This window comes from Sapajus apella, unplaced genomic scaffold (genome assembly GCF_009761245.1).
Source record: "Sapajus apella isolate SASKATOON/1434 unplaced genomic scaffold, GSC_monkey_1.0 scaffold32, whole genome shotgun sequence".
In the NCBI taxonomy this organism is placed as follows: domain Eukaryota; kingdom Metazoa; phylum Chordata; class Mammalia; order Primates; family Cebidae; genus Sapajus; species Sapajus apella.
Window position 1 is genome coordinate 212,250 of NW_022436972.1, and position 24,959 is coordinate 237,208.

At 34.9% G+C, this 24,959-nt stretch overlaps 1 protein-coding gene across 5 annotated transcripts in view; it reads left to right on the forward strand.

Annotated features, from left to right (window-relative positions):
- Nucleotides 1–24,959, forward strand: part of CDK8 (cyclin dependent kinase 8) — a 134,584-nt gene that overhangs the window by 79,643 nt on the left and 29,982 nt on the right. For all 5 annotated transcript variants that reach the window (XM_032294362.1, XM_032294358.1, XM_032294359.1 and 2 more), the window contains 2 exons: nucleotides 2,129–2,239; nucleotides 7,381–7,521. Coding sequence is in view for 4 of the 5 variants with exons in the window: in XM_032294358.1 (XP_032150249.1) it covers nucleotides 2,129–2,239; nucleotides 7,381–7,521 (252 nt within the window). In the remaining variant the exon portion in view is untranslated. The remainder of the gene's footprint in view (nucleotides 1–2,128; nucleotides 2,240–7,380; nucleotides 7,522–24,959) is intronic.

The window sequence follows — 24,959 nt, forward strand, 5'->3', positions numbered from 1 at the left end:
ATAAAAGGCACTGAAATTACAAGTTTTAAGATCTTGATTTTCTCACCTGGCTGTCCAGTATTTGGAGCACATTTGGAAGGCACTGTTGAAACATGTTTTAACTGATGAAGACACTGTACTGGGCTTCATGAGAGACTTTTTCTTGTTGTTGCAGTTGTTTTTGCTTTTGCTTGGCAGGGGTAGGGGTGCTTTTTCCTGGATGGATTGTTAGGCCACTTTGGTTATCATAAAATAAGGAGATAAAATATTTTAAATAAAACAATATTTTTTTTTGAGAGGAGAAAGCACAAACCCATGAAAATATGCTCTCCTTGGATGCTTCTGTCTGTTCTTTGTTATTTTATGAAAAGTTAACAAAATTTTAATCAACTTTACTGTGTAATTTAAATGCCTGAAATTAGGTACTGTATCTTATAGGGTTGCACAATTTAATTTTCATGTGATAATTGGTGTTAATGAATGTTGCATCTTCTAATGTTGCAAATAATCTTTGATATTTTCTAAAAGGGATTACAAACTACAGATTTAAGTTCAATTGTTATGTGATGTCAAAGCCTAGACAACTCGTGGAATGGGAGAAAGTTTTGTAAATCATATATTTGATAAGGCATTAGTATCTGGACTATGTAAAGAACTCCTACAAGTCAGCAGCAACAACAGAACAACCTGATTTAAAAACGGGCAAAGGACTTATTAAATAGACATTTCTCTAAAGACGATCTACAAGTGGTCAGTAAGCACGTGAAAAGATGTTCAACACCATTAGTCGCTAGGGAAATGCAAACCAAAACCACAGTGAGATACTACTTCATACTCATTAGGATATGTATTAATTTTTAAGGACAAAAAGGGACAAATAACCTGCGTTGGTGAGGATATAAAGAAATTGGAATCCTCATGCATTGCAGATGGGAATGTAAAATGCCACAGCTGCAAGTTTGGTGGTTTCTCAAAAAGTTAAACATAGAGCAATAATTTGATCTGCATTTTCCACTGTTAGGTTTTTGCTCAAAGCATTGAAAGCAGGGACTTTCTACAGGTAGTGGTATACCAGTGTTCATAGCAGCATTGATCACAATAACCAGAGGTGAAAGCAACCCATGAACATCAACAAATGAATGGATAAACAAAATGTGATATATATACATATGCTTACAGTGGAATGTATTTACTCATAAAGAATGAAATTGATACTTGCTACATCATGGATGGAGATAATTAGGCTAAGTGAAATAAGCCTGGCATGAAAGGATACATATTGTATGGTTCCACTTACATGAAATACCTAGATTAGGAAGATTCTTAGGGACAGATAGTAGAGTAGAAATTACCAGGGCCTGGGGAAAAAGGCAGTGGGGTTATTGTGTAATGCGGGGGTCTCTGGGCCAGCACCGGTACTGTTAGGAACTGGGCTGCATAGCAGGAGGTGAGCCACAGGCAAGCAAGCATTACCTTAGCTCTGCCTCCTGTCAGATCAGCAGTGGCATTAGATTCTCATAGGAGCTCGAACCCTATTGTGAACTGCGCATGTGAAGGATCTAGGTTGCGTGCTCCTTATGAGAACCTAATGCCTAATGAATGATCTGAGGTGAAACGGTTTCATCCCAAAACCATCCACCACCACCGCCTTGTACCCCATTTCCATTGTCCGTGGTAAAATTGTCTTCCACAAAACTGGTTTCTGATGCCAAAAAGGTTGGAGATCACTGGTTTAATGGATTCAGAGTTTCTGTTCGGGATGACAAAAAAAAATTCCAAAATGGATAGTGGTGATGATTGCAAAACATTGTGGATTTACTTAAAGGATGCCACTGAATTGTACACTTAAAAATGGTTAAAATGGTAATTTTTATGTTATATATATTTTACCACAATCAAAAAATCAAAACAAAATAACCAACCAAACAACAGCAAAATAGATTTCCTCAGATATACCTGTTCAGCGTCTTTTTCTCACAGATTTTTTCCCATTTGTTTCTGAAGCATTGGTCTCAAAATTCTGTGGGTGCTTATTAGATTTTTAAGATTGATCACCCGGGGTTTATATTGCCTTTGAATTACAAATGGTGTGGGTTTTTAAACATTATTTTGTGGCAGAAATTGTTAATGTACCTCCTTTGTTTTGCAGTTACTTCGAGAGCTTAAGCATCCAAACGTCATTTCTCTTCAAAAGGTGTTTCTCTCCCATGCTGATAGGAAGGTGTGGCTTCTGTTTGACTACGCTGAACATGACCTCTGGGTAAGGTGAATTGTTAGCAGACTTGAACCATTGGTTTCAGTCAGGGATTGTTAAGAGTAACTAAAAACAATTAGGTGTTCCGCTTATTATGAGACTTAACGTTTTTAAAATAAAAGTAACCTCATAGAATGTGGTTTGTGGCATTACCAAAGCTAGAATACAGCTAGTGCTCGACTTCTGACCACGATTGGTTCCGACAGACCAGTCGTTACACGATTTGTTCGTAAGTTGAGTAGGCTATATGCACGCAGAGATGGTAGTGCTGCCGGAAGCTGGTCCGCACTGTTGTACACCCAGCTGGGCAACATTTGCGCTGCCAGACGCGGAGCAGTCGTGGCTAGCGATTGTGGTCGTAAAGTCGAATGGTCGTAAGTTGCATAGGTCGTAAGTCGATCAATACCTGTATTTGGCTTTGTATTATTACTTTTCAGTCTTGTCACTTTGATCTTTTAACAGATACTGAAGAAAACAATAGACTCTAAAGAGTGTTCAACAAGTATTCAGTATTGCTTCATACAGTTTTTTGACCAAATAAAAAATAACTGTAATAACTATGAAATTTTGCTCTAAGATATAAAAGTAGCGTATTTCCTTTTATTCCATCGTATAAAGGGAATATAAAATGAGAAGGTGGTAGCCTCATGAAGGAGGACAAATATGCTATCTTTGGAGAGATCTAATAGTTCTACTGTTATTTGTCATATAGCGTTAAGGCAAGTCTTTCAGTGGCTTTGAAGCTGTAGTTTACCCCATCTATAAAATGTAATACTTTCTTGCCTTTTTTTTTTTTTTTTTACAACGTTTTTCTGAGGAACAATCTTGTATTTGAAAAATTTTATAAATGAAATATACAAATGTAGGAAACTATTATTATTAACTATTCACAATTGAGATTTAATATTCTAATTCTTGTTTTCATTGGCATTAATTTAATTTAGTATGGTCATGCACCATATAACATTACTGTCAACTACGGACTGCATATATGATGGTGGTCTCATAAGATTATAGTACCATATTGTTACTGTACCTTTTCTGTGTTTACATATGTTTAGATAATACACTTAATTACTATTGTGTCGCATTACCTTCCTTATTCAGTACAGTAAGATGTATAGGTTTGTAGCCTAGGATCAGTAGGCTCTACCATGTAGCTTGGGTTTGTAGTAGGGTCTATCATCTAGGTTTGTGTAAGTACACTCTGTGATGTTTCGACAACTGCAAAATCACCTAACAATACATTTTTCAGAATGTATCCATTAAGTGATGCATGACTGCTTTTACTTACTTGAATTGGGTATAATCTTTTTTGAGACGGAGTTTCGCTCTTGTTGCCCAGGCTGGAGTGCAATGGCGCGATCTCGGCTCACCGCAACCTCCGCCTCCTGGGTTCAGGCAATTCTCCTGCCTCAGCCTCCTGAGTAGCTGGGATTACAGGCATGCGCCACCATGCCCAGCTGATTTTTTGTATTTTTAGTAGAGACGGGGTTTCACCATGTTGACCAGGATGGTCTCGATCTCTTGACCTCGTGATCCACCCGCCTCGGCCTCCCAAAGGGGTATAATCTTATATTGGAAGAATTATTTATGGATGAAAGCTCTATTACAAAACGAGATTAGTAAAATAAATTTTAACATCTCATGTGACTTTTAGGTTTTTTTTTTGTTTTCTGACCTATGATAAGAATAATTTTAGCCCAAATGTTACTACATTGTCACACCTTGTAGTCCCAGCACTTTGGGAGGCCAAGGCAAGAAGATCACCTGAGGGTTTGAGACCAGCCTGGGCCACATGGCAAGACCCTGTCTCTACAAAAAATAAAAAAAAAATTAGCTGTGCTCAGTGGTACACGCCTGTGGTCCCAGCTACTCATGGGGCTGACGCCCAGGAAATCGAGGCTGCAGTGGGTCCTGTTCACACTGTTATAGTCCAGCCTGGGCAGCAAAGCAAGATGCCATCTCCAAAAAAAAAAAAAGAATATATATTCAGACTCAATTAAATATTTGAAGATTTCTCAAAATCAGGTTATTACAATTTATTAGTTCATCTTTTTTTTTTTTTTTTTTTTTTTGAGACAAAGTGTCACTCTATCACCTAGGCTGGAGTGCAGTGGTGCCATCTCTGCTTACGCCCGCTAATTTTTATATTATTAGTAGAGATAGGGTTTCGCCATGTTGGCCTGGCTGGTCTCGAACTCCTGATATCAGGTGATTTGCCTACCTTGGCCTCCCAAAATGCTGGGATTGCAGGCATAAGCCACTGAGCCCAGCCAGTTTATTAGTTTATCTAATGCAATGCAGAAAATGATGCTCTATTGAAAAAAAATTATTGTAAAATAAGAAATTTATCTTGTCTAAGTAGCCGAAATACAAACACCAGCTTCAGTATTTTGCAGTTTACTAAGCAGATTATTTTTTAAATTGGTATTTGAGGAACTTTGAGGTAACTATAAAATTTGCTCTTTTATTCAGTATAACATTTATGTTTTTAAAAAATCTGAAACGTTACCTTATGGATAAGACTTTCTGAGATATATATATCAGAAACATATTCACAAAATTTACCTTCTTATCAATCTGTAGAAAGAACATCTATCTGTTAATACAGATTATAATTTAAGAAACAAGTAAACCAAACCTCTCACATTACCTTGTGTTAATTAATTATTACTTTACTCCTGTGAACTGCTTTTAAATGATATTTAATAATATCTTTAAACATATATTGATTTGCATACTAATCTGTATTTACTGAATTGGCATGGCCATGCTTTTATTACATATACATGAAATTTTCTCTCTCTCTTTTATGAAACTCTTTCCAAGGTTCATGCTGGTTATTTTTTCTTCTTTTTTTAAATCTCTGGGTCTAATATTCTGTTCTTTTACTTTAAAAGAAATCTAATCAAATCAACCCTATTAAATCAGGGTGGCCAGTATTAAATTGAATGCTTACCATACTGAGCCTCATAAGAAATAAAGTCATATAATTTAAACTTAAGGCATTTTCCAGGATGGTTATAAACAGATTTGTGATAAACCACAGTAGAACATAGAAGATAGTCTAATGTTTCACTCAATATGACTTCTGGCTGCTGGTTTGTAATATTTAATTTTACATGTTGGTTCAATGATTATACTTTAGCAAATTATATTGCACGTAATATTGTACAGTGCATATAAATAGTTCATTAGCTTTATCATCATCTTAATATTTAAGCCAAATAAATATTTTTAATGTTCATTTTCATAAAAAACAAATGATAATTTAGCCTATTGAAACCCGCTCCTTTATCTATTTTAATTGGAATGTTGAAGTGAATTGGTAGGGGTTAAGCAGCAGAGGGTAACAAGGCAGCTGCAATAAAAATAGTTGTTTTTAAAAATCAGTTAGGCACTGGTGAGATTTCATGGTATGTATACTTTGCATTTGTTATGTAGCCCTGGAATATAAAGAAAATGACAGTAGGAAGTTCCCCCACTGTAGTTTCTTGTCATTTTAAAACATTGATTAAAAAAAAGAAAAGCCACTTGTAATACTTTTGAAGAAATATGTATGAAATTGATTAATTACCTTACCTCTCCTACGTATTTGTTCCTTTCATTCTTACTCTGGCAGGGTTTTAATATTTTTTTAAGGTGCTCTGTCTTTACCTATTTTTATTAAGCTTGGAGAGAGCCAAAGAATCTTCTCTTAAAGAGAACAGACTTGATTGTCACATCATATTTTAGGACAGGTGACAAAACAGTCTATTAAATTGTTGTAGCTCTGTTTTGTTTGTCTGCTATTAAATACCTTGAAAAAAAGGCTGAGGAGAAAATTAAAGTAGATTAATGCCGATAATTCAGATTAATCATGCTACATATGTGCAAACTGCTACACTTTACCTTCTCATAGATATTTGCTATATATTTTTACCTTTACTCAGTCATTATTAGTTATTCCTTATTTGTGTCATATTCTATATATCATAAGAAAATAGCAAGTGAAAATGTTAACTTATAATGTTAAATATGTCTTATTTTTATTATGTTTACTAATTTCAAGAGTATGCTTAATATTTACTTACAAATATTGGCCAAGGGCCTGCTCTGTGCAATGTTAGGTGTCAGGGATATGCACAGTGGTGTGCAAGGCATAGTTGACTGCAGCCGAGTTACAGATTTTCCTGCAATTTAAGAGTGAATCTAATTAAGATAATGAGCCCTATTAAGAGCATTTGAAAGTTAAAAAAAATTGTACATTTATTTATAAAGTGATTTTTCTGAGTATAAAATTGTGCTTTGTTTTGCTGGATGTCCAACAACATTATACATAGAAAGCTTCGATGTATGGTACAAGGCAGTTTTTTTTTTTCCTCAGAATCTTTTATGTTTCTACATTTTTCCATTGTGAGCTGGTTTATCATTTCTTTGTGCTTGCGTGTGTTTTATTGAAGCATCTCCCCACTTGCTTTCTTTATAACCTATGTCATAAATAGGTTCCGGTTCTATGCCATGTCAACCAGCCAGAAGTATCTCTTGAACTTTGTTCTATTTTTTTTTCCCATTTTATCTACCAGATAAATAGGGATCAAGTATACCCTGAAAGTAATTGATTTTTAATTGTGTTTTAAAAATGAAAACACAGGCTAGGTTCAGAGGCTCACACCTGTAATCCCAGCACTTTGGGAGGCTAAGGCAGGCAAATCACAAGGTCAGGAGTTTGAGACCATCCTGGCCAACATGGTGAAACCCCATCTCTACTAAAAATACAAAAAAAATTAGCCGCTTGTAATCCCAGCTACTTGGGAGGCTGAGGCAGAAGAATTGCTTGAACCCAGGAGGCAGAGATTGCAGTGAGCTGACATGATGCCACTGCACTCCAGCCTGGTGACAGAGTGAGACTCCATCTAAATAAATACATACGTACACAATATTTCCTAATTCCCTATTGTGATAATTTATTTCCTGAAATGCTATCATATGCTTAGGAAATGGACTTTTAGCCTCAGTTATTAGGGAATTTTAAAGTTATTTATGTTATTCAGCAGAATATGAAACTATTTTCCTGAGTGTTTCTTTTTATGTTAGGAAAATACTATACATCAAATTATTTTCCTTTTTTTAAAGCTTCTGGTGATATTTTTTCTTTCTTTCAGCATATAATCAAGTTTCACAGAGCTTCTAAAGCAAACAAGAAGCCAGTTCAGTTACCTCGGGGAATGGTGAAGTCACTATTATATCAGATCCTAGATGGTATTCACTACCTGCATGCTAACTGGGTGTTGCACAGAGATTTGGTAAGTTGCTGTGGAGTTGGTTTAGACTAGAAAGATGCATTACAGTTGGATACTTTTCTAGTTGTCTGCAGATACCAGTGCTATATGTAGGCTTGCAAATATTATAGAGGTAGCGAGAATGGCTACATTCTCAAAACATGGCTTAGTAGGGTGTTTTTATGTAATGCATTCTGCTTCTCTGATGTACACTAGATGGTATTTATTTTGAAGTAAGAAGACACATTTGTTTCCCTAAGCTTCTGTTTGCTTTTAAGTTCATAAATAAAGCATTGGCTTGCTTTACATTGATTATTAGATGGTTCAGGTACCCATCTTTCAAATTCTTTAGTTTCTGAAGGAAAGATTCATTTACCAAATATGTACATTTTAAAATGTGAACACCTTCCTGCCAACTGAAAATTAAGTTTTAAAGTTTTGATGTTTATAGTGTTTGAACAATAGCTACATATGATACTAATATATGTAGTAATATGATATTAACTCTCAAGAACATTGTTCAGAAGCTATATAACAGGATATATAACAGGATGTAAAATAATACAGCTGCTGTGGAAAGCACTGTGGCAGTTCCTTAAAAAATTAAAAATAAGATTACCATATGATCCAGCAATTCCTCTTCTGGGTATATACCCAAAATAACTCAAAGCAGAGTCTCAAGTAGGGATTTGTATATTCATGTTCATAGCAGCATTATTCACAGTAGCTTGCCAAAAGGTAGAAACAACCCAAGTGTCCATCAGTGAGTGGGTAAACAAAATGGGGTATGTACATACAGTAGAATATTATTCAATCTTAGGAAGGAAATTCTCAGCCTGGGCAACACAGTGAAACCCCATCTCCACAGAAGTAAAAATTAGCTGGGTGTGGTAACATGCACCTATGGTCCTAGCTTCTTAGGAGGCTGTGTGGGAGGGTCACTTGAGCCCAGGAGTTTGAGACTGCAGTGAGCTGTGATTGTGCCCCAGCACTCTAGCCTGGGCAACAGAGTAAGACCCTGTCTGTAAAATAATAATTTAAAAAAAATTCTTTTGGGGAAGGAAATGTTGACATATGTATAAGGATGAACCTTGAGTACATTATACTAAGTGAAATAAGCTAGTCACAAAACGATAAGTACTATATGATTCCACTTTCTTGAGGTACCTGAGTAGTCAGATTCATGGAGACAGAAAGCCAGAGCTGGGAGGAGGGGCAAGTACCAGGCATTATTGTTTAATGGATACAGAGCTTCAGTTTTACAGAAGGAAAAGAGTTTGGAGATATATGGTGGTTGCACATTATGAATGTATTTAATAATGAACTATACACTGAAAATGACTGATACATTTTATGTTATGCGTGTTTTACCACAGTAAAAGGAATTGGGAGAAAACGTGTTTAGGCGATTTGTAATAAGGAAAAGTTTGGTCTGTTAACCTGATTGGATTCAGTTTGGTGATTTTCCTTAGCCCAGTCAAATAACAAGACATGATGCATCGAAGTTGTATTGATACTGTTTGTATAGAAGCCCAGGTTTGATTTGGCAATGGTATCTGAACTGATGTCTGAAAAACTAGTCCTCCTTTCTAGATAGGGTTAAAACACATTGGGAAGGGCATGAGTGGGTTTTCACTACTGAAGCCCGTGTTGTAACCATTTTGAGAGCATCTAGACAAGTTCACTAACTGCAGATATCTAGTCTCTTTCTTTTTTTTTTTTTTTTTTTTTTGGGATGGGGTTTTTATTCTTTTGCCCAAGCTGGAGTGCAATGACATGATCTCAGCTCACTGCAACCTCCACTTCCCAAGTTCAAGTGATTCTCCTGCCTCAGCCTCCCAAGTAGCTGGGACTACAAGGCATGCATCACCACACCCGGCCAATTTTTGTATTTTTAGTAGAGACGGGGTTTCCATGTTGGTCAGACTGGTCTCAAACTCCTGACCTCAAGTGATCCACCCACTGTGGCCTCCCAAAGTGCTGGGATTACAGGCATAAACCATTGCATCCGGCCTGGCCTCTCTCAGTAGAACTGATTTCAGTAAAACTTCAAACTGTTTTTTATAAAACTTAAAAAAGATAGGAATGCTTTTCTCATTCAGTTTGTGAAATAAATTTCAGTCAGTTAATGTTTCTTTTACTGGGAAGAATTCTGTGATGAATGAAAAAAGTTGAGGCAAAGCATGATGGCTCATGCCTGTAATCCCAGCACTTTAGGAGGCCAACGTAGGAGGATTGTTTGAGGCCAGAAGTTAGACACCAGCCTGGGCAACATAGTGAGACCCTGTCTCTACAAAAAGAAAATTGAAACACACTGTCAAATATGCTGGTATTTGTGAATCTAAGTGGAGACCGATACTGTAGTCCAGCTAAATTCCACTTTTCTTTCCCTGTCTTACTCCTTAAGCTTATTTTCCAGCCAGCCCAGAGGGTGCCCTGCCTGCCTGAATCCCCTCTTCCCTTCATCTTCATAGCTTGAAATTAAAGCTCTCTCTAGTCACCCTAGCTGAAAATGAGAATGTTTACATCTAAAATCCTGTTACAGCTACTTTGAACCACCCATGGGGCACTTACTAGTTTTGGTAATATGGTAATCTATTTGATTATAATTTCCTGAGGGCAAAGACTGTGGATTACTCTGTGTTTGTATCCCTCCTGGTGCCTAACAAAATACACAATTTGTGTATTTAATATTGCATATGTTTGTTGAATGAATGAACTGGTTTACTTGTAACAGAAACAGAGTGGCTCCCAAGGTTTTTCTGATTTTATCTAATGCTTATCCATATCTACAGACATATGCATATCCTTTTGCTTTTCTTTTTACTACCCTTTTATCTCTACTATGATTTAATGCAGTGAAACGCTGCACAAAAGCTTCTCCCATCCATACTGCATTTTAAATCCTTTAGCTGCTTTCCTCTTGCTACTCAAAAGGACTAAGCTCTTACTAGTCAGTTCAAAGATCATTCAACTAATGATAGTGACCTATTGATCTCTTTTATTGCCTTCTTCTATGCAGTATTTTTATTTCACCCAATGAAACCTATTTGCTGATCCTTTTTCTATTTGTTCTCATATTCTCTTCATGTCACTTATTTTTCCCAATTTTTTTCTTTAATCTTAAGGTTGGAACATTACTATCTTAGTTCATAGACATCCCTCCTTTTATTCAAAAACATCTTAAGGTTCCTTCTGAGTAAATTATTTAATTACAAATAAGATGGCAATGCCTACCTTTTTCTAAACATACCAACTGTTTGGAACATGAAACTTTTATATTTCACTTTTACACTGCATTTAACTGAACAGTCTGTTACTTGTCATAATATATTTATGGATGCCCCTTGACTTACAATGGGGTTACATCTCAATAAACTCCTCATAAGTTGAAAGTATTGTAAGTCTAAAATGCATTTAATACACCTAACCTACCAAACATCAGAGATTAGCTTAGCATATCTTAAACATGCTCAGAACACTTTACTCAGCCTACAGTTCAGCAAAATCATCTAACACAAAGTCTACTTTATAATCAAGTGTTCAGTATCTCATGTAATTTATTGAATACTGTCCTGAAAATGAAAAACAGAATGGTTGTATGGGTACTGGAAGTTTACTGAATGCATATTGCTCTCACATCATCTTAAAAGACAAAAAATTACAAGTCACACCATTGTAACTTGGAGACCATTTCTAATTTCTAGCTCATATAGTTGCTTGTTTTGGGGCTGCTTTCATTTTTTTAAGTAATTGCCTTTTGTTTTGAGACAGGGTCTCACAGCGTTGCCCAGGCTGTCTTGAACTCCTGGGCTCAAGAGATCCTCCTGCCTTGGCCTCCCAAAGTGTTGGGATTACAGGCCTGAGCCACCATGCACAGCAATTTTGTAAATTAATTTTCTAATGCACTTACTATTGGCTGTCTTTTTTGCGTTTTGTTGAAAGTATTCATAAAGCTGTATTAGACCATAGGAATGATTTATACTTAAGTCAACATCTAAGTATTAAAGACTTGGTTTTGATGTATTTTCTAAGAAAATTAAGTGAAAATAGAATAGTAGTTATATGACCGGCTCAGTAGCCATTAGTTTTTGTAAAGCATATGTATTAGAGTTCTCCAGAGAAACAGAATCAGTAAGATAGGTAGAATCAGTAGGATGGATGGATGGATGGATGGTTGGATGGATGGATGGACGGACAGACAAGATGGATAGATGGCTAAAAGGGCATTTACTAGAGGAATTGGCTTATGCAAATATTGAGGCTGAGAAGTCCCAGGATATGCCATCTGCCAGCTGAAGAAACAGGAAAGCTGGTAGCATGACTCAGTCTAAGTCCAGAGGCATGTGAACTAGGGAGCTGATGGCATAACTCTCAGTCTGAGGCCAAAGGCTTAAGAAGCTGGGGGCTGCTGGTACAAGTCCCAGAGTCCAAAGGCCAGGGAATGGAGAGGGCAGGAGAAGAAAGGTGATTTCCAAGGGCAGGAGAAGAAAGGTATCTCAGCTCCAGAGGAAAGAGAATTTGCCTTTCCTTTGCCTTTTTGTTCCATCTGGACCCTCACCTAATAAAATGGTGTCCATCCATGTACGTTGCTTGACGGTGGATCTTTCCACTTCAGTCTGCTGTTTCACATGCCAGCCTCTTTCGGAAACACCTTCACAGAAATACCCAGAAATAATGCTTTACCACTACCTGGGTATTATTTATCAAGTTGACACCTAAAATCAACCATCACAATGTATATCAAATTCTCATATGGTCATTAATGTTTTCTGTGTTTTTAATACCTGATATCCAAAATTTCATTTTAATAGTTGCCTTAATGGTTTTATCTTAGTGGTAGTTAACTTGGAACTAGTAGGCACACAGTGTATATTATAGTCATGTTTTGCTAAATGACACATGATGTTAAGTGAGATATACTATAACCTTTCACTATAGTTTGGGTTTTTTCAAGCTGAATTACAGGGTTGTATAGAAATGTGGAGTATTTGAGCTATTGCAGCCATCTGCTAGTTGGCCACTCCTGCCCTTAACTAATTCAAAATAGTGTTTTTTAATGTCATAGTAAAACTTTCTAGATAATCTCTAGATACTTCCTTTGGGAGTGTTTCAGTTGAGATGTGCTGTGCTGGGATTACAGGCACGAACCACCTGGCCCAGCCTGATATATTATTACTTTTTAAATCTGATAGTGCTGCTGTCCTGCAGTCTATTTTAATTATACTGGGTAATTTGGAATCACTTAGTGGGTCTTCTTATGTCCTTGTGAAGGATATGTTGGTTTCCTAGCAACTGTTAAATAAGGTTAAAATCTTGGAGTGAGCCATTGACTCAAACTCATTTTCATAGGCACACTTTATCAAGGCATCTTATTGTGTATTGATGATAACATGATGAATTATTAAAGCATTTTGGATCTGATTCTTTTTATTTGAGTGTCAAAGTAAAAAAACACCTAATGTGTTTTACTTACTGATACTGTTTGCTCATAGTTATATGACATTTTTGTTTTTGTTTGAGATGCATTTTCTTATTGTCTGCTCAACTCTACTACTAGTAAGTGGAAAATCTGAGCAGTAAAGAGGCTAAATGATTTTATTATGGTTATTCAGAGGTAGCAAAGCTAGACTACCAAATTTAGGATTTTTCCTCTATGTCAGTAGTTTTTAAATTGCAGATTATAAGCCATAAACAAATCAGGAAATCACACAAAATCAGTTTTTTTTTGTTGTTTTTAATGAATTGGAATATGAGAGTGCATCATATATGTTAAGGGTAATTACTGCTTCATGAAACTTTTGATTCAGTTAAATATATTTGTCATTATTGTCATGTAATATTAAATGTGTCATGTAGTATTAAATTTTCCTGTTGGTTATGCTCAAAAAGGGTTGGAAGCCATTGTACTAGAAAATACTTAGTCCCAAATTATAGAACCTTAATGTTTTATGTAAACTTTTTGACATTGGTAATAAAATCATTTTGAATAGCAGTTAGAAGGGATTATATAATGGTAGTAGAATTTTGGGAAAGTTTCACTTTCTTACTTTTTACCTTTCAAATTGTTGGAATAGTCTGTAGTTAACATACATTATTGTTACAATCAGAGGGAAACAGTGTTTTAATCTGGACCATAAATCTGAAGAAAATGTTTATTTAATGTGTTATTAAAGATCAAATGTAACGTTCAGTGTAGTTTAGCATATTTTATGTTGGTTAAAAGTGACTGTTATTTTTAAAAAACATCCGTACGTATACTGTCTTTCTTTCTAAAAAGAGACATCAGTAAATTCTTTAGAAAAGAAAAACTAAGCAGAAAGGACCCTGAAATTACCCACAGACTGAAAGAGGCAGAGCAATAAAGTCATGCAACAGTGGGAAGGAGAGGAGTCTGCATTCTAGACCTCTGTTGTACTATTTTCCCTTCTCTGTGCTGTAATAGCTTCCTTGAAATGAGTGCTAGGAACATATTAAGCTTGTTTCTTTAAAACAGAGCTTTTTCAGAGAAAAATGCTTTTTAATTGTCGGGCTTAATTATTGCTCTTGGCTTCAGATTTGCTTCATTTGTTGGAAACTCCAAGGATTTGCTCTAATTGTAACTTATTTGTTTAATTGGGTAGCTAATAAAACACCTAAGATTGCAACCATAAAATTTAGGCTTGCAAATAAAATGTGGGTTTGGTAACAGCTGATCAAGGCAAATCTAACAGATTTGCATTAATTTTAGTTAACATCATGACTGTCGTGCTTATTCTGAAGTATTCTTACTTAAATGACCAACTGGGCAGCATTCCTTCTGTAAACTGATTATAAACAACCCTTTTGGCTTTTGGGTACTTGCTCCATTTGCTTAATTTTAATATTGAGCATACACAATGTACTGTTTTATTATTTATAAATTAAAAAGTGGCCCATGTCATTTTATTAAATGTCACAGTTGCAAATAGCATATGTGTTTACATGGGTAGGTTACAAGTTGATAATAAAAATATGTCATTTGGTTTGCATACTACTTAGTCAAGCATCTAACCAATCAATAATGGTTATTTTAAATTATCTCATCAAGATTTTGTTTAATTAAATAGAGTTTCTCTAACATGTTTTTCTGCAATCCTGGAAATTGACTGTAAGTAAAGGGTTATCGAAGTTTTTCTCCATTCATAACATAATTGATATGATATATCATTATGTATTTTACATAATTCCTCCTGTTTTTATAAACAAAATTTACTAGCCACAGCAGTGTGTTTTCAAAAACCAGGACAGATTCAGAGACAAGAATTTTTTATATCTCTGCCTGCATCTGATATAAGCTATTACTTGATTTAATATGATATTAATGGTGACCTCTCAGTTTTTCTCTTTTGAGCTTTAGATTTTCACATTAGCAAAACAGAAATATACTCTTATCAGAATACCAAGAAATGATTTTTCCAAAGAGCGTTTCAGAATACTCTGAATTATGCTGTGAAAAAAACATAGAAATTAATATTCCAGTCTAACTTTGTAATAATAGTCAGGTTTTAGAGTTATTTTCCAGACTTCTGAAGATTTGCAAAAGTGCTTGAATCTTTAAAGATGGAATATATTAGATAAGATTTTTCTCATAGCTAATGCTGTTATCTCAATCTGTTTTAAGTCATTGGCACCCTTGGCCACATAAAGCTTTCATTAAGTCTTTTTCAGTTTGAGGACCACATCTCTTTACTGGATACAAGTAAATGAGAAAGGGTCAAATAAGAGAACAAAAGTTAAGTCTTCTTACAAAAACAAGCACAAGCAGCGAGCCATGTTTCAAAATCAGCTCAACCCGGAAGTTCAAGATCTTATGTACATTTTTATACATGTTGTTTGACTCAACATACAGGAAATTTTTTCTTAAGATTTAATAAAATGAGAAGTTCCCTCAATACAATTAGATGTAAAATCAGTGACCATTATTGAATTAACTATTGAAATAAATGTTTGTTTATTCAAGTCTTCTACTTCCCCAATACAACTGGATTTTACCTTCCCTTTTAATAGTGATCATTTCGTTATATGACTTATGTCTATTTTTTATTATTTAATTTATATATAATTTGCCTCCAGATTTTTATCTTACTAAAAGTATAATACTTTAAGTAGGTATGCATTTTGAAGATTCCTAATTCTCTGTTCTCAAATAGATGTATGAAGTTCTAAAATCAATTTCTATTCTAATTTCCAGTCTTTTCAAATCACAGACAGGCTTGTAGTTCAGGTCAGTGCCTAATTAACAAAAACATAGAAGGTGGGAAGGTAGTCTGCTAATTTTGAAAAGCTCATTAGCCTAAACATCTGTTTTTGTAAACACCTTGAACCATTTGAAATAAAGATCATTTTTTGTTTTCCCTAATTTCACAGACTAATATGCCTTAAGGTTGGAAGGCATCTTAGCAGTGACAGACTATTCCAGTCTCTTAGCTGCTGTAGTAATTCTTGGTAATATCCAGGCAGACAGCCCTCCTGACACTGCTTGAATATTTCCATCATGGCTAACTTTCTGTCTTATTAGAGTAAACTTATTGTTACACAGCTGTAATCCTTAGAAGGTAGAGTCAGAAATTTGGAATTCATAATACTCATTCTTTGGGCCCTCTCTTCCTTGATTAGTCTTCTCTTTTCCCCCCTCTGGTTAACACTTAGATGGTAAAATCAAATGTTGTCTGAAAAAAACAAACAAAAAAACAAAAACAAATGTCTGAACCTTCATGCTGAAGGAGGGGCTAAGGGAAAACTAAAAATAAAAGGTAGAGCAAAGTAAAGAATAACAAAAAGAGAAATTAAGAAGAAAAATAAGAAAGGGTTGCACATGGTAGGGAATGATAGAAAATCTTGGGTTATTTATCCTTGAGTAATGTTTTCTTTATCATCATGGGCCGAAGAGGAAAAATTAAGCCCCTGTTATAGTGGGCCTGAGGTTTGTTTGAATCAGTTCCTACACTTAATTATGTTACCATGGGAAACATTTACCTCTCTGTTTCTTTTCTCATCTATAAAATGGTGGCGGACCTATTTGGTTTCTCCTTTGGGTTAAAGATTGATATGAAGACTGTGGTACATAATAAATGTTCATTAAGTACATTTCACTTTTCAAGTTGTCCTGTGAATGTTAAGTACATAAGGATTAAGAGCTTTATTCATTTTGTTTACTGCTATATCATCATTATCCATAATGTCACACGGTGGATATTGGATGCCCATAAATAACTTAATGAATGAATAAGTGGATTTTTGTCAGCTCTTTCTTCAAAACATATCTCAAATTCAGGTATAGTGAGATCTTATTGTAACTCAAATTTGAATAAAGCACAATTGGCAGTTGGTCCTTATCATCTGCCTGGCATCTTTTCTCAAAGAAGAGTCAACTGTAGTGCTTATTTTCAGGGAGAGAATCCATGACAGGAAGGGCAGATTTGGCAGGGATTCTAGACTTCCTCTAGTCTAGTGTCCCTGGATCAATCCAGTAAATCATTAGCCATCTAACAAAGAGATTTCAGAATTTTCTACTGCCAGGAAACGGATTTGGATTACCCAGATGGGCATCAGGATTGCTAGTTGTAGAGATTCACCTTGTTCATTTCATTAATATCTATTTACGCTAACCCTAGCTGGACTTCACATTTTACACAGTCTAATTTCTCAGACTCCAGTAATTGCCTCATGGCCTCACTTCTCACCGTTTCTGTCACCAGTACTCTAATCCAGGCCATTTGGATTACTGCAGAAACTCCCCAGTGATTTTCCTCTCTTGTTGTCTTGTGTTTGTTTGATTTAGTAAGTACAAACAAAATGATCTCTCTAAAAAGTGAATCACATCATGTCATTCCCTTGTTTAAATTTCCTCGATAGCTTCCCACCTGGGAGACTGATACATTCAAAGTCTTTCCTAAACATATTGTACAGTATGATGTCTTTTTACTGCAATGAAAGCTGCACCATTATTGTATGTACCACTAAGAAAGAAAACATGCAGCCAATTTCACTGTCATACCACAGAGGTTATGAGACATATCTCGCTTTCAGAAATTCTAAGATTTAAAGAGAAAAGTAAAAATTGGAATCCATGAAATGCATTTTTTTTTTCTTGTCACGTAATGGTTAGGACTTATTCACTAATACAGTGGCAAATAAAATGATAGAGGTGACTTATTTCTGTATTTAAGAATTCTCAAGTTTTATTGTTAGATATGACATTTGCTCTGAGGTTTTAGTTAAAGATAAGGTTAAAGATGTTCGCTTCTATGCCTGGCTGTTTGTTTCTAAATCAATAATAGATAATGCTTTTTCTGCCTCTTCTGGGATGATCATGTGGTTATTTCCTTTAATCTAATAATGTGGTAAATTACATTTATAAGGTTATCTTTTGTTTTTAACATTGAACCCTCCTTGCAGTGGGAGGGTTGCATTGTCATGATTTTTTTTTTCACTCACTAGTAGATTCCCTTTGCTAATATTTTGTTTTTTTCTATTTTCACAAAACAGATTGGTCAATAATCTTCTGTTTATATATTACCTTTATCCTGTTCTGTTATCATGATTATATTAGCCTCAGAAGACGCTTTTAGTCTCTGGAATAGTTCATATGATAGAAATTATTTGTTCCTTGAAAGTTAGTAAAAGTCAGCTGGGCATGGTGACCCATGCCTGTAATCCCAGCACTTTGGGAGGCGGAGGTGGGAGGAGTGCTTGAGCCCAGGAGTTCAAGACCAGCCTGGGCAACATGGTAAAATGCCATCTCTACCAAAAAATGTGAAAATTAGCCAGGTATGGTGACACATGCCTGTGGTCTCAGCTACTTGGGAGGCTGAGGTGGGTGGATCACTGAGCCGGGAGGCTGAAGTTGTGTGAGCCAAGATCGCACCACTGCACTCCAGCCTGGGTGACAGAGTGAGACTCTGTATCAAAAAAAAAAAAAAGAAAGTTAGTAAAAGTTATCTGTAAAACTCTTATTCTGGTGCACTGAAGTGAGGTTGGACAATTTTTTACTATCATTTCAATTTCTTTTTTTTTCTTTTTTTTTTTTTTTGAGACGGAGTCTCACTCATGTTACCCAGGCTGGAGTGCAATGGCGCGATCTCGACTCACCGCAACCTCCGCCTCCCGGGTTCAGGCAATTCTCCTGCCTCAGCCTCCTGAGTAGCTGGGATTACAGGCACGCACCACCATGCCCAGCTAATTTTTTGTATTTTTAGTAGAGACGGGGTTTCACCATGTTGACCAGGATGGTCTCGATCTCTTGACCTTGTGATCCACCCGCCTCGGCCTCCCAAAGTGCTGGGATTACAGGCTTGAGCCATCGCGCCTGGCCCATTTCAATTTCTTTAGTAATTGTTATGCTATTTAGATGTTCTGTAGAACCTTGGATTAAGTAAGCATTTTAAAATAAAGTACAAATTACCACAACTGGCCCTAGAAAAGGTCAATAAACAGATCAATAACTATGAAAGAAAGACATTTGTCTCAGGACTACCTCTAAGAAATATACAAAATGCAAATAGTTTCACTGTTGCTTCAGATCCTCAAACAAATGATTCTACATTATATAAATTGTTCTAGAGTTGTATAAAAGAAAGAACATTTCTTTAATAACTTTATAGGAAGAAAGCATACCACTGACATAGGACCTGATCAAGGTAATGCCTACAACCCTAAACCAGTATCACCTGTATATATTTATGCACATGTCTTAAATAAAATATTAGCAAATAAGATCTGGGTGATCTTAAGCTCTAAGTCAGTGAAGTGCATTTTGTGTGGATGATTCCATATTTGGAAACCTGTTAACAAAATTCATCTTATTAATATTGCTGAATGGATAACCCTGTGATTATCTTAGTAGTCATAAATATAACACAAAATTCAATATTTGGTGAAATTTAGTGTTCATTTCTGGTTGAAATTCTTAATAAAATAAGAAAAGGAAACTTCCAAGCCTCAAAAGTATATATCCCCTGTCTCATCTTATATCCCAAATCAGCAGCCTTTATATACTTCTAATGTTCTAGCACCACTGTTATTTAACACTGTTCTGGAACAGTTCTGGTTCAGAAATAAACAATCATGATAGGGGATTCATTAAGTAAAATAGGACAAATGCAATAGTGCTATCCGACTGTTAAATCAGTTTCTATATGTATACATAGAAAGAGGCCAAGAGAGCCCTTCACTGTTGAGTAAACGAAAACAGGAATCAAAAGAGCCTTGTTAAAATACTTATATTACCTGTAAGAAATAAAGGTTTAGAGAAATCTGGAGCTATGTCCAACAAAATGTTTGTAATGATCTAACTTTGTGAGGTAGGATTTCAGGTACATTTTACTTTTCGTATACTTTTCTATGTTTTGATTTTCCGAAAGAAATGTTTATTTTTGTTTATTTTTAAAAAAGTGTTGCTTATAATTTGTTAAGCATAGACTAGAAGCTAGAAAGTGATCAGAGACAGTTAGGGGCATCTCATGCGTGGTATTGAAAGTTCATCTTGTGGACTTTATTCAGTCATGCTGAATCCCATCCCCTGAACCCCCAGCCCCAGAAGTTTTTACCTAAGAGTCACTGCAGTAGTGAGTGAATCATTGTTAACAGATTATAGTGTGAGCTGCCATCTTAATTATCACTATAATGTATTTAAGACTTTTATATGTCAAGTGTCTTGTTAAAGCCTTTCGTGTATATTAGTTACATTTAATCTGTTTGACAACACCAGGTTTTCATTATTTTTATCCACATTATATAGATGAAGAAATGGAGGTTAAGGTTACATAACTAATAGCTAATGGCATTCCTGATTTTTTCAGCCTTATTCTTAATCACCTAACTGTATTTCCTCATCTTCTGAAGAAGTCCATCATATTCCTCAATATTTAGGGGAAGGAGAAAGTTGGAGAACTAGTCTGAAGTCTCCTGTGTCTGTTGGAATATAGAAGTTACTGTCATAGTGTCAGATATAGTTTATTTCAAAAGGCTGTGACATATTTTTATTATAGCAGAAGGATTAAAGTAGTGAAAATGCAGTGAAGAACTAACAGTCTGTTCAGTTTGGCAATTGTACAAAAAGAAATAGAAATATATGTACCTTGACATTTTCTATCAGATTATGACAAAATTTTAAAAATAAAGAATGAGCGGCTGGGCACGGTGACTCACACCTGTAATGCCAGCACTTTGGGAGGCCAAGGTGGGTGGATCACCTAAGGTCAGGAATTTGAGACCAGTCTGGCCAACATAGTGAAACCCCATCTGTACTAAAAATACAAAAAAATTAACTGGGTGTGGTGGTGTGTGCCTGTAATCCCAGCTACTCAGGAGGCTGAGGCAGGAGAATCGCATGAATCCAGGAGGCAGAGGTTGCAGTCAGCTGAGATTGCACCATTGCACTCCAACCTGGGACAGCAGAAAAAAAAAATAATAATGAGCAAAAATTATAGGTTACAGTAATGTAATAGGTTATGTGGTATTCAGGGATATATAAGAGTATATTTTTCAAATAACCACTCAAAAATGTGTCTAGGAAAGTTAAAGTTCAGTGTGTATTAGAAATAAAGATATGCATGGTAAGTATTAGCAAAGGCACAAGTCTGCATTAACCTCTCAGAACACAATAATAGAAAACTAAAAACTTTATTTTCTTGTTAGCATTAATTGAAAAATGTGCTATTCAGGGTTTGAAAGTAGAGACTTTTGAGTTAAATATATGCATTCTTTGCAAATTGAAACACCCCCATATTAGAATAATGTGAAATTGTACAAATAGGCAGAATTATATAGCTTTAAACCAGTTGTTTGAAAGTCACATTAAAACAGAAAAACTTTTAGAACATATTAGAAAAAGAAATAATAATAAATCGTAAAAGCCATTTAGAAAAACACCAAGACTAACCAAAAGACCACAAATGATATAGTTAATTTAATATACATAGTTTGTGTGTGTAAATATTTATTTTAAATATTTATTTTTTAAAAGTTCAATTTTATTAGTAAAGTTATGCATTGAAATTTAGGCGATGTCATTTCTCCTGTCAAATGGCAGTGCTCAGTTGTTGACAGTGCGCTGGCATTATAATGAGTAGTTAAGAGGGCAGATTCTGGACCCACACTGCCTACATTTGAACCCTAGCTCTGCTACTGATGAGCCAATATGAACTGCTAATAAGAGCTCTCTCAGTTCAGCTGAGGCCTTTCTGGCCTTGTCATCTCATCTGTAAAATTAATCTGTGTAGGGAACTTGACATATAACTGACATTCATGTCGCTCTTGTCAAACCATCACTCCCTTCTTTAAAACTCTTCAGTGAAATTTCCTTTCAAAGATAAAAGGAACATTTTTTCTGCAACTAGACCCTGCACGGTCTGGCCCCCACCTATCTTTGCACGACATTTCCTGCCAGTGTACCCCTGTGAATTATGCCGTACCTACAGATGCCTTCTTGAATAAACCCAGGTGTTTAACACTTCAGTCTTCTTGTTTTAGCTTCTGTTTGAAAAGTTCTCCTGTCCATACCTGCTTAGGTACTACATACGTAAGTAACCCTTTCCTCTGGTTAGTTCCTTCTCATCCTTCAGTCCTTAAATGTCACCTCAGAGATAACTTCCCTCACCATCCTGTACACACTAATGCCCCCATTATTCTAATTCTCTTTTTCTCTCATTGTACTAATTGTAATTGGTAGTCTTTTTACACATATTTGTTTGCATTTTCTAATATCTGCCTTCCTTATGTGATAGATACAATGTCTGTTTTATTACCCACTATGACGTGCCAAGAATGGTGCCTGATACATAACTGGCCTTTGGTATATTGAATGAATGAAGGAACACTAACTGCTGTGACATAATTACAGCCTTTCTAGAAAGCAAGAATTGTAAAGAATTTTAAAAAAATATTCCTTTTAATCTAACAATCTTTTAACAAACTTTCCTGAAGATACTAGAAAGACTGGTGCAAGGAACATCACAGAATTAATGGTACAAATTATAAAATGTAAAATAGTTACATGTCTAACAACTAGAGAATCATTTGATTGAGTGATTATGACACTTAGAAAAGATGAACTGTTACGTAGTTATTAAAAATTTTTTTTTGGTAAGTTTACATAATGTTTTAGTGTTACAGACAAAAGCAGACTATGAAATAGTGGAAATAAAATACAGTATAAATATATCAACAAAAGAAAGAAAATTTATCAAAAATATAGTTAAATTTGAGTAGCTAATTATATTTCCTTAGTTGTATTTGAAAATTAACTTTCCCACAAAAGCATGTGTTATGTTCTGGAGGGGAAAAAAGATGTGTGTTTTTTTTTTAAGTATCAGAAGTATAAAAAAAAATTCATGAATAGATTCATGCTATTATGAGAACTTGTAAGAATCCAGAAGCTATTTCACAATAAAGAAGGTCCTCGCTCGTTGTCGTCAATAAGTAGGGAGAAGAATTTTCTTGCTATAAGTAAATTTTTGTTATTGTTACTTGTATATTAAACAATTGTCTAGTCCATGTGGATCATAGTATATTAAATGTTTATAAGAAAATTAGCATATTTATTCCAGCTATAGCAGGTGGTAAATTCCTAACAAAATTGACAAGTATAACTAAAGATACGATAAATAGGCTGAATATAAAAGCTCTAGTTAAAATACTGTTATAGAATATGAAATTTAAATGTAAGATTTAGTAGCAAGAGAAAAGCAGTATGTTAGGAAAATGGCAAAAATAATTGAATATACCTTTACTATTTAGAATATAGAGAATCAACATGAATATGTTAGCTTAATAACAAAAGCCTGTCAATAAAACAAAACTACAGAGTAAGTCATAACATGATTACCAATGAAAGATATGCAAATTAAAATATTTATGTTACATTATATTTCAAACTAATAAAATTAGATGATGTAGATATGAGATGCACATTGCTTTTGGTGTTACAGATTGATTTTATTATACTTGATGGTGTTATTTCTATAAATGATAATGTTGAGTTTATAAAATCTGTTAATATGTATCAAAAAAACCTTAAAAATGTTTATAATCTTTACCCAGCAATTTTGATTTTAGGAATTTTTGATAGATGCATACAGAAATATTTTCAAGGCAGTTTTTTTAAATTTAAGGACTTAGGAACAACCTTAATGTTTAATAGGAAATGAGCTATATAAATTATGGTAAATACATATCAGAAAAGTAATTTCGTAAAGATTCTATCAGAAGAGTAATTTCTAGATTAAAAATCTTAATGATTTAATATTAAGTGAGAAGGATGCAAATAATATATTTAGTTCAGTGCCTTTTAAATTTTATGAAGAGAAAAATAGACAAAAATATTCCAAAATGTTTAAAGTGATCATTTTTAGTTCAGACATTATAGATGATTTTGTTTTCATTGTGCTTTTCTTCATCTTATGAGTTTTATCCATTGAGTATGTATTACCTCTGAAGCTTAGAAAACAAAACTCACAAAAAAAATCTCTTGAAAACCCAAAGTGTAAGTATTTTGGAGTTGATGAATAGGAAGATGGTGCCCAGCTTCACTGCCTGCTCATTCTCCATGCTCACCAAAATACAGCCTACCACTCTTAACATATAGACACCCTTTTATATTGCAAATGGAAATGCAAAATAATTCAACACCTGGAGAAGTAAATTTGTTGATAACAAATCTACCTATGCATGCATCTTTCCACACAGTAATTCTGCTTTTAGGAATTTATCCTAAAGATATACCACACAGTGTAAACATACATGCACAAGATTAATTCATCCCAGCATTGTTTCTCATTACAAGATAATGGAAACCATGTAAGGATGCAAGAATATGACACTGAGTAAACTATGATATAAAATATGCATGCAGTGGAGCATCCACGGCTATAGAACAGAATGAAGATCTCTGTAAACTGATAAAATATTATTTATAGGAGATATTATTACATTAAAAATTTTTTTAAGTCCAGTTTTAGAACAATAAATCTATTAGCATGATTTGATCTGATACTTCTACTTTTGAGATTTTATTCCAAGGAAATTATATGGTGCGTGTATCAGGGCTTTGGGGATGGGCGGGGAGCGTAATTTTACAGTGGCAGTGGGAACTTCGTTAGGGTTACTGCCAAAAGTAGGGGATGGGAGTGGCATAACCAAGTGTCTGTTAACAGAAGACTATAGTTGACTCAATCTCCAATTTGCCTGGATACATTACTAAGCATCTGAAGACTTTATTTCACCCCTAGAATAAGGTTCTTGCCATTAACTTGACAAACATCTAGATTTGTCAAGGAAGTAATACTTGGGAAGATAGTACACAAAGCAAAGTTAGTTTTGTTATACTACCAAACCTATAAATTAAAATGGTTTCGAATAATAATTGGAATTAGAGTGATTTTCAGATTTGAATGTAAGCTATGTTCACTTTTTAATAAATCGAGTTAAATTCATGATAAAGA